We start from the raw sequence: 10,306 nt of genomic DNA, 5'->3' as shown, positions 1-10,306 counted from the left end.
TTTATTCCCATCAAGCAGCAGTTACTTTATAGCTTTGTCCTTCTTCCATATATAGTTATCCTGCAAAGGTTCAGGCGTCACTTAGGTTCCTGATTGCTGCTGTAATGGTCATCTCTCTCAAGTGTAACATACAGCCCTGCAATCTGAATACTCTAAAATAAACCAAGCCCTTGAGGCACTCATTCACATATATAAATTATACTCAAAAATACTTCTTTATTGCTAACATACATAACAGGTATCCTTGATGATGGTGGTACTAAATAATAAGAAAGTCAACTTTGAGAAAACTATGGTGCTTCAATATATAGATGTGTTACCATACCCAACAACTTGTCTGTAAGACCAGGGCAGGAGCAAACTGTGAGTGAATAACCCATCTAGCTGACTGGGAGAGAGTGCTGAGAGATGGAGCTGAGCCAGCACTATGGTCACTATTAGTACGAATTAGGTTCCTCCAGAGAAAGCCTGGCTGGTGAGGAGTGTGCCTGATTATTAGGCTAGACTGGGGTTAGAAAGTTAAAGAGTGAATTAGCCCATTAACAGGCAAGTAGTTTTAAAAGAGCACAGGAAGGAAATGCTTGGGGGAGGAAGGGAAGCGTGTAGCCAACCAGCACTGGCTAGGGTAAAGGGAAAGCTCTTCTCTCTCAGTCAAAAGGGGATGATGATTCTATGATACTGTAAATAGAATTGCTGCATGGGGCTAGGCTGACCAGATAGCAAGTGTCAAAAATTGGGACAGGAGGGGGGCGGTAATAGGTGCCTATGTGAGAAAAAGACCCCAAAATCGGGACGGTCCCTATAAAATTGAGACATCTGGTCACCCTACATGGGGCAGTAAGGGGGGGGGGGGAGGAGTTACTATAACACAAATAAAATACACAACAGTGGTTACAAACCAGAGGTAGGGTCTGAGCCATGTGTGAAGGAAGACAAGCGTGGAAGGCCACACCCTGTTGTACTGACAATAAGAACACCTTGTTGTTGGAACAAAGAGCTGAATTACCATGAGGATAAAAATAGGAACATTAACCTCCCCAAAAGGGCAGAGGACATGTAACACTGCACCCTGGGTGGGTCACTGGCATCAGGGAGTGAACCTGGGAAACCAAAGCATGAGCCTCTTTTACCTAAGTTAAAAGACCCTGTACTGTTAGCCAAGGCTGTAGTAGGCTCAGCAACTTCTATACGTGGTCCAGTTGCTACTAGCTAGGGACCAGAGCATTTATTTTGGCATTAACATTCTTCCAGGCTGCCTCAGTCTGTACAAAGTGACTCAGGGACACCCTTCCCTCAACCAGATGTTCAAAATGGGATTCAAAATGTTCAGTGCACGTAGCTGCTTCTCTTCTTCCTCTGTCCCTCGTTTCTTCATGTCATTTGGAAACAGCCGAAAGGCCAGTTCTCGCTTCTCACTCCATCGGATGCTTTTGCCCTTTGATTCTGTTAGAGCCTTCACCCTCAAGGGTTTTAATTTCAATTAATTCAATAGGTATGAAGGTCAGGGGTCAGGTTACTGTGGTGAAAGGAAAGCGTAGCTGGTCCCAAAGCTTGTTTCTACAGTAGAGAATCTAAATACTGTAACTGAAGCAGTAGGATGGCACGCATGTAAACAGGAATGTGCCAGAGGCCACAACAGCCATCTTGTTTTGGTTGTAAATACTATCCTCCACTCACACATAGCGCTCTAGTAAAAAATTGCAGTGTATTTCCCTCTTGGTATCTATCCAACTGTTCCCATCAAAGCTTCCCAAAGAAGTTGCTTGTGGGAGCTTTAGCAACTGCTTCTGTGTCCAACAGAATTGGTGGGGAAATGCCTGATGCCTTCTGGGATGAGGGAGGGAGGGCAGTTGGCACTGCTGGGGTTATGATGTCAGCACTTGCTGTCTATAGTAGCATTGCACTGGAGGACAGTGACATGACGGCTAGCCTTGTTTGGAGCCAGTGCAATCCGCACAGTGGGGGTGAACACCTGTGCATTGCCGACATCCGTTCTGGCTTGGGCACTTTTAACTGAGGGCTCCATTAGTGGTACATTAAGAATGAGAATTTAAACACAAGAAAGTCCAGCCAACTCCTTCCCTGGTATAATTTGACGTCTTCACTGAAGTCAGTGCAGCAATGTTGACTTACACCAGCCAAGGATCTGGCCTAGAATGTGCGTTGCTGTGGTTGTGCCTCTACTTGTACCCCAGGACATGCTAATTTCACCCAAACCGAATAATGGAATATATTTTAATATTGCAGCTGAATGTCAGAATTGCCCATTCTGTTTGCTTTACTTAGGGACTGAATCTGCAAAGACTTTCACACATGCTTAACTTTATGCAATGTGAACAGTCCCACTGAGTGCAAGAGGACTATAATGTGTAAAGTTAAGGACATGCACAAATCTTTGCCTACATCTGTAAGCTCTTTTCATGTTATGGATGTACAAGTCCTAGCACAACAGGACTTTAATCTCTTATTGGTGTCGCTACGCACTATTGTCATATAAATGGGTAACTAATAAAATAATATAAACGTATTAACATATGGTATTCAATCCATTCCAGTCTGAGATGAAAACAGTTAAAAAAAAGGTTTTATTCAAGTTGTTCAGAAGTCGAACAAGTCAAAATGAAAACTGCAGTATGAAGTATCTATATTTAAAAATATAAACAAAAAATACATTTGCATTACATCTTGTCCAACAATACCAAATCTTTAACATTGTGCCTTAAATATAAACAGTTATATATAATTTATATTAAATTAATTATCTTGATTCCCTGAATGAGTAGGATTTAATAAATCAACTGAACTAATGATTTAATTCCTTAGATATAAGCAGTTTCTGTATATTGGTAAATTAAATAAAACACCAATTAACAAATCATATACAAACAAATCAGACCCCCAGTCTCTATTGGCCAATGTTTGTTTAAAACAGTAACAAAGTCATTGGCCTTCTCTGAATATGAAAAAAATTCAAGGACAGGGCACGCACAGAAACCTTATCTGGATCAAGGAATGTGAAGATCCTATTTTCCTCCTCTACTTCCTCAGTTTCCCAATTTTGCCCATTAAAAGGCAAGTCGTACGTGCTCAACATACATGTTTTTTAGGGGGATTATAATAATTCAAACACACCTGTGCTAAATGCATACCAAAGACCTAATTATTTTCATAAATATATACAGCATTCATTAAACTGGGCTGCTGATAGGAAACATCCCATTTAAAGTGCATCACAGTGTACATAAAATTGGTATGTGTCTTATTTACATCAGCGCACAGACTCTAAAACAGAAATACCTACTTGGTCATTTGCCTACCCCAGCCAGTGCAGGATCATTCTGTACAGTATGTTCTTGCTCCAGTCTAATTTTTCTTTCTCCAATTTAATCTGAAATATCTCAAGAAACTGAGGGGTTTAGCACAACCAGCAGAGGGGACAGCATGGTTCTAAGGCTCATGAGCAGTAGGGCCGAGATATTAGTGCAGAGAGCAGGCATCATGGTCTCAAATGTGAACAAAATCCATTCCACCTGCATAAATCCTGAGAAATTCGGGAGAGCCTGGAGGGGGTTAGGGAGATCAAATCCACTCCCACAATCCAGGGTCAAAGTGAAGAGCTGCTGGTGAGCCCCTCTGTAGCTGCTGCTACTGCAACTCCAGCCTGTAGGCTGCCACAGCGGCCACAGCCTCTCCAGAAGTGTGTAGGGGGTCACAGGATCTGCCTAACCATAGATGTGGTGGCCCCTCCTTTGGGCTGACCCCTTTTTGGCTTTTTGGAGCAGCATATGTGGGGCTGCCATGAAGACATTATCTATAGTGCATAAGGGGTGTGTGATATTTTTTCATCCCTATAAGTCAATTGTTTACACCCTTTTCACTGTGAATATGAACATATAACTTAGCCAGGAGATGCTGGTATTGGACGCAAAGTTCAGAATGAAAATTCTTAAGCATATGCTTATGGAACCACTGCCTTGAAACTCACAGAGCTTAAAACCTCCACCACTATGGGCTCTAAGAAAAACATCTAATCAGAAGTTCTTTTGAGAGAGATCTTTTTAAGAACTCCTATTGTATCAACGACCAAGCTGTCAAAAATGTCTTCAGTTACTCTCATCTTCACAGCTAATTCATCCTCAGCATAGTCAGTCCACTGAGATTCTTCTTTGTGGAGCTCCTGAATCTAAAAATATAGCACAGACATAAAGGTTGACATCTAGAAAAAGGACTTGATCTTGAAAGATGCTGAGCAGTTGGTCTGCTATTCAGAAAAGCAACTTCGCACATGTTACCTTAAGCACATGAGTAGTTCCTTTGAAGTCTATTGGAGAAGTCACACATTTAAATGCCTGTTTAAAGTCTTTGCTGGCCCAAGACCAGGGTGCTCAGCACCTTGCAGGATTGAGCCCAATGAGCAGACTTAATTCTGCATTCAAACAGAAAGCTAAATAAAATGAACTAATTCAAGGCCAAAACTTAGGAGTTTTTGAGTAACTGCAATTCCCATTGAAAGCAACCACTAGAACATGCAATCAAATCCATCACCTGAGCCTTAATGCTTTGACAATGCTGGATTATTATTGTAAATATAAAGACAGGAGAGTCATAACATTCAGTATGCTATTTTAAGTAAATGTAGCTCTGTCAGTAAGGAGTGTAGATTTAATATATATAAAATATAAAACGTCTCCATTAGGCTTACCAGAATAAGATCCACTCGGTCCCTCTTACAATTTCCATACTTGGTCATACTAAGGAGTTTCCTCTTCATCTCCAAGCTGTTCTTTTCCAAGTTCATTATCTTAATAATTTCTTTCTGAATAAATGACTTTGAAATACAAAAATAAAAGGCTGAACTGTAATGCTGTGCATATAGGATTTGTCACTGATGTGGAAGTGGCAAATGAGAGATGTTAATTTGATCTGTGAAATTCAAATTCAAAATCTGGAACTGTCCCTAAGTTTGTGGGTTTGGTGTGGGGTGTGCTGAATTCTGGGTTTGGGCTCAAGGTCATCATTACTGAAAAACACATTTTTAAAGTGAGAATACTTTAAAGGCTATACCTCTGATTAAAGCTGACTAAGAGATTTAGAGGCCCAATTCCCATTTATTTTAACGTAAAAACATCTCCAGGCTGTAGAGTATGTGCCCGCCACTTAATTATTCATAATTAAATGGCTTTAGAAGTCTATGTGCTATGGGGATTTTGGGATTAGCTGCCCACCTCACTCTATTGTTATGCATGCATTCAGATCAACCCTCTGTATCACCACCTGTGTTACGCTCTTATCACCCTCTTTGCCCAAGTGTTGTACGTTTCCTTACCATTTTACTCATCACACACTTAGAACTCTACACTTTCAGAATTGTGCCCTTTAAATCACCATGATGTACCTTGACCTCACTGATATCTGTTTCTCTGCGAATATGTCTGTAATAGCGAGAATCCAAATTTTGTTTGAGCCACGGAAGAGGATTTGGATTTGCCATCACCTGATATTCTGCATGCAGCAGCTCATGAGTTAAATCGAATATAACCTGGAACAAAGAGGAAACAGAATAGCAAAATCAATTGAATCTGCCACTGCTATTTTTTCAAAAGTTAATTTAAGGCTGGTGAAAGGGGCCAGACTGACAGCCCTGGAGTCTCCAGACTCAGTGCGAGGTTCCCACACACAATTATATTGCTGACATCTCTAAAGCGGGTATGATTATGCCACCCGCTAGTGGCCAGAATCAAAAGAACATATGAACCCTAATACTAGTCGCTATCAGCGCAGCACTATCCGAGCACCTACTGTGCAAGTATGAATGGTTTAGGCACTGCTGCTATTTTACATGTAATAGTGAACAGGGGGGACTGAAAATCATGTTGGTTTTGTGCGTGTTCCAGTGGACGGCAACAAAATAGTTGTCTCACATCAGTGCAATCTAGATTTTATTTCACTATAGCTTAATAAAAACAATGTATTAACTCTTCATTTTTCTGTACCTGTTTTGGTCTCCCTTTGCTATAGTCAGTACAGTTCGACTGAAGGTAGGCACTCCTTAAAATGCAATTTTCATTTTTAAAAAATGGGAAAAAGCAAACCGCAGTTAATGCTTTAAAAATACCTGATTGTAAATCCTCTTGCTTTCTGCTTCCAGATCGTCATCAGAGATGTCATTACATTCAAAATTCTTTGGCACATTGATCCTCCTAGAATTTGAACAAATGTTTTGAGGAGTCCATAGTTCATCTACTGCATGTGCAGACAGTATCTTAACATGTGAACTATTATGTGGTACCACCAGAGGAACCTCCATTGTTTTCTTCCAAGGAGCTGAGTGCCAGTGATCTAATCTATGCTGAGTTTGCTTTTGAGTTTTTATCTCCTTGTTATGATGGATTGAATTGAGCTGATCAAAATCTTCAGAGCTTCCAAAAACACCCGCATCGAGGATCTTAATAAGGAACTTGAATGAAAAAAAAAAGAAAAGAAAAAAATCCATTGCATTTACATTTGTACTTTTACACAATTTTAAGAGGTATTCAGTTTGCTAATATTTAAAGAGCCATTTAAGCTTAGCAGCTAAGAGCCAGATTCCAGTATAACTGACCCCCAAGCCAATGTACATTAATGCTGCACAAAAGTTTTAACTATAACTGTCTTTTGCTCCATGCACAACCCACCACACCCACACACCTCTGCTGACAGCAGGGGTACTCTGCATGTGAGTCACTCTGCGATGGGTCAGGGTGAGCCTGGTCTATGCAAGAATCACGCTGAGCATGTCCCCTGATCCTTAATTGCCTCTGTGGAATGCCCCTCCCTGGGCAGAGCATTACCTCAAAGGTTGGAAGGGAGCCAAACTCAGGATTCCCTTGCACATTCCCAAATAGAATTGTTGTTCTCTTGACATTATATAACTTACTGATGGCAAAAAAAAGACAACTGGACAAGCACAAAGATCTGCCTGCAGATACCCACCTGCAGGATCAAGGCCTAAACAGCTATATCTAGAAGACAAAGAAACTCCTGAGTCTATACTTACTGGCAAAGTGCCTTGAGGAATTTCGGAAGATACGTGAAGCATCGTGTCTGCTTTAGCTTCTTGTTTCCTTTTAATTTTCTTATATTCTTTCACTGCATCATCTACAAATTTAGTGACAATTTTTTCTGTTACGGTTTGTGCTGTGTGAGGCCCATGAATGCTAAGTGTATCAAAGTCACATAGTAAGACACCCAAAACTTCAGCTGATCGCTCTGATAAGCTAGTGCTGTGATTGCCTTCTTTTTTGAGGCCTTTAACATGATTCCGCAGTTCTCTTTCAAAGGCACTCTTATATTTGTGTTCGGTTGTATCAGAAAATGCACTTAAAGTGTCATACAAAAGTTTTTTTGTGAGTTCGTTTGAGATATCGTCAGCCAGTTTATTTCTTTCTTGATCTTTCAACAAGCAACTAATATGTTTGCTCTTATGTATTTCTTCTGTGTTACTGTCTTTATTTCTCATTGGAAGCACATCTTCTGCAATTGTCTCTTTCTTTATCTGTGTTAGCTCTGTTGTTTCCTTCTCTGATTCTAAACATATTAAGTCAGCTTGACAAGTGAATTCATTGGACATATACTGACCATTGGTAGGAAACTGTCCTTTGAGCTCTTTTCCTGATGGCATGGACATGTGTGATCTAGACTTGTTTTCTTTCAGTGCTGAACCTCTTGCACTGTATGTGTCTTCAGGTTTCCGCTCTGTATATCCTGTTCCCTGCTCGTTATCATCAGCATGTTTGTAGTCCCCCCTGGATGATCCATCATCAGAGAATGAGTCTTCATCCCCTGAGTAATCAGAACTCTTTTCATTATCCTCCAAGAGATGTGAAATTTGATCAGGTCTGACAAAGATGCCAAAATATTTCGCGCACATGAAGTATTTCACTCCTCCATAAGTTCCATCATGATCACCTTCTGGTTTGTCAAGTGCCACACCAGCCCAATAACCTTCATCAAAAGAGGTACATCCCTTGAACATCAGTGTACCTTGCTGGATGCGCTTCACTAATACTCTGTCTCCAACTTCAAATGATAATAATGGGTCATCATTATATTCCTGAGCTTTGGACAGTGTTAAAAATGGCTTGCTTTGTTTCTTTAAATGTTCCGGCCTTTTAATGGCTTGACCTGAAGAAGTGGAACTTGACACACAGAGTGAGCCTAAAGGCTGCAATGTTGTCTCGTTTTCCGCTGTCACATGTTCTAATAAGTCCTTCTTTCCACCTGAAATAATTTCTTTACCCCAACAGCATCCAGAGAGAGTCCCATCCTGAGCTGAAAGAACATCCATTAACTCTGGAGGTGGTGGGGGCAATTCTTCAGGCATAGTGCTATCACCTAATGAGGGTAACTCGTCCGTTTGTCCTGACATGTCTTCATTCAGAGAATAGTGTGAATCTCTCATCTCGGAGAATGTCATTTGTTCTGGTGGAGAAGGGAAGTCTTCTGTGCTGAAGCTAATGTCCCCACTTTTTATCCCACCTACCTCTTCTGGGGGTGTGGGAAGGTCCTCACTGCACAATGACAAATCCTTTTTATTAGATGATGGTAAATCAACACTTCCATAGGACAGCACTTCATCAACAGGAGACAGTATTTCTGACAAGGTATCTTTATCAATAGGAGGCAGAACCTCATCACTGATAAAAATCATATCATCTTCACTCTCCGAAGGGCAGCGCCTTGCTTGTGGCACCTGCTTTTTGGGGGCAATAGAACAAAGCGGCCCTATCTCAGGTTTCTTGAAGGTTTGACTTTCTCTTGCTGAGTTATTTTGATTTTGTGCAGTCTCGCTTTGAAAGATTAGTGCGTCAAATGAACTGACTTCAGCTTCTGTAGGAGCCTCTTCAGAACTTGAGGCCATTGATAAGTGTGGAGATGCAATTTCATTTGGTTTATTGGAGACGTGTTCTTCCGTTAAAAGTTCTGTGTGATTAATTTTAGCTTCTGAAGAGTCTCTGGAGGCTAGTGAAGAGTCTACAGGAAACAATGGCATCTGATCATTTGTCATGGATTCTTTAGGTGGAAGCAATACACAGTTATTGAATTGCTCAGGAACAGCATCTAGATGCTTCAGGGAACTTTCGGGTGGAAACCACTTGAACGCTACTTTACTCTGACCAACAGATAAATCATAACTTTTATCATCCTTTTCCGCTTTGCTAGTTGCAGAACCCTGTTGTTCAAAGGTCTCCTCAGTACAAAAATCATCATTATACAATAAGGAGCTAGATGATGAATCTGAATCCTGCTCAGATTTTCCCTGAGAGGGGATCTTGTTTATACTGCAGTTTTCTGAGCAAGGCAGTAGAGCTGAAGCTTCCAAGTACGGCTTGCTCCTTCCATTAGCAGTGTTATCAAACTGAAAGGAAAATGGTTCTTCTCTCCCTGAGGTACTTAGCGTTGGCTTTTCGCTGTTTGAGGAAGTGACAGCATGTGATTTATAAGCACACTCATATTCTGAAACATCTCCAAGACGTTTTTCAGAGCCATGAAAGAACGATGAGGCCTCACGATTGCAATCATCGTGGGGCACTTGTTCATCACATATATCACGGGCTAATAATTCATTTCCGTCACTTACTGCTACCTGTGCCTTTGTCAAAGGGTTAGGAAACACAACAGCATCATCATCACTACCACACAGTTGTTGCTGGATGGTAAACTCCTCCGGGAGGCTAATATCTGTGTCCTCAGCTTCTAATTCAGAGTCTGAAACAAAGCTTTCTGCGACATAGATCCGAACCGCAGTCACTTTATGAAATTCAGGGAGGGAGTGGTACGAATTTACACTCTCACATCTCAGAGAAGAGTCGTGTGATTCAGTGGATGATCCTGTGGACCCTAGTCCCCCTGAACATGTTTTCAAAGCAGGCTCTTCATCAGAGGGATCACATGGATCGTTGTCCACATGCTTAATCAATTGGTTGTCTTCAACAGGATTTTTCTCATATGGTGCAGATACTTTCGCTTCTTCTTCGTTGACTGGAACATCTGCCAAAAATCAGCGATCATGACAGTCATTTAGTTTTATTATAAATGGTTAATGTCAAGTACTTGAGCCTTCAAATCCTGCAATCCTTTACTCCTAGGGCTTTTGCTCTCTTACTTCAATCAGTCTCAATCTGGGAGAGCCTGTGGGGAGCCAGCCACAGGACTGGGGTCTAGTCTCTTTTTCTTTTCATTCTGCTGTTTGCAAGAATCTTTTAGAAATTTGCAAACAACATTTCTCACCCTCCAGGTATTTGACTTTTTTCCATCTGGCAAATTT

General features: G+C 41.1%; 1 protein-coding gene across 1 annotated transcript in view; it reads right to left on the bottom strand.

The window, feature by feature from the left end:
• Nucleotides 1-2,775: 2,775 nt before the first annotated feature.
• CCDC187 (coiled-coil domain containing 187) overlaps nucleotides 2,776-10,306 on the bottom strand; it is a 71,392-nt gene continuing 63,861 nt past the window's right edge. The window contains exons 30-34 of the mRNA XM_084649699.1: nucleotides 7,037-10,029; nucleotides 6,116-6,457; nucleotides 5,396-5,539; nucleotides 4,703-4,828; nucleotides 2,776-4,183 (exon numbers count right to left, since the gene is read on the bottom strand). Of these exons, the coding sequence (XP_084505825.1) occupies nucleotides 4,028-4,183; nucleotides 4,703-4,828; nucleotides 5,396-5,539; nucleotides 6,116-6,457; nucleotides 7,037-10,029 (3,761 nt within the window). The 3' untranslated portion in view covers nucleotides 2,776-4,027. The remainder of the gene's footprint in view (nucleotides 4,184-4,702; nucleotides 4,829-5,395; nucleotides 5,540-6,115; nucleotides 6,458-7,036; nucleotides 10,030-10,306) is intronic.

This window comes from Lepidochelys olivacea (genome assembly GCF_965140295.1).
Source record: "Lepidochelys olivacea isolate rLepOli2 genome assembly, chromosome: 16".
NCBI classification, from domain to species: domain Eukaryota; kingdom Metazoa; phylum Chordata; order Testudines; family Cheloniidae; genus Lepidochelys; species Lepidochelys olivacea.
The sequence above is the reverse complement of the archived record's forward strand: the minus strand, read 5'-3'. Positions and strand labels throughout refer to the sequence as shown.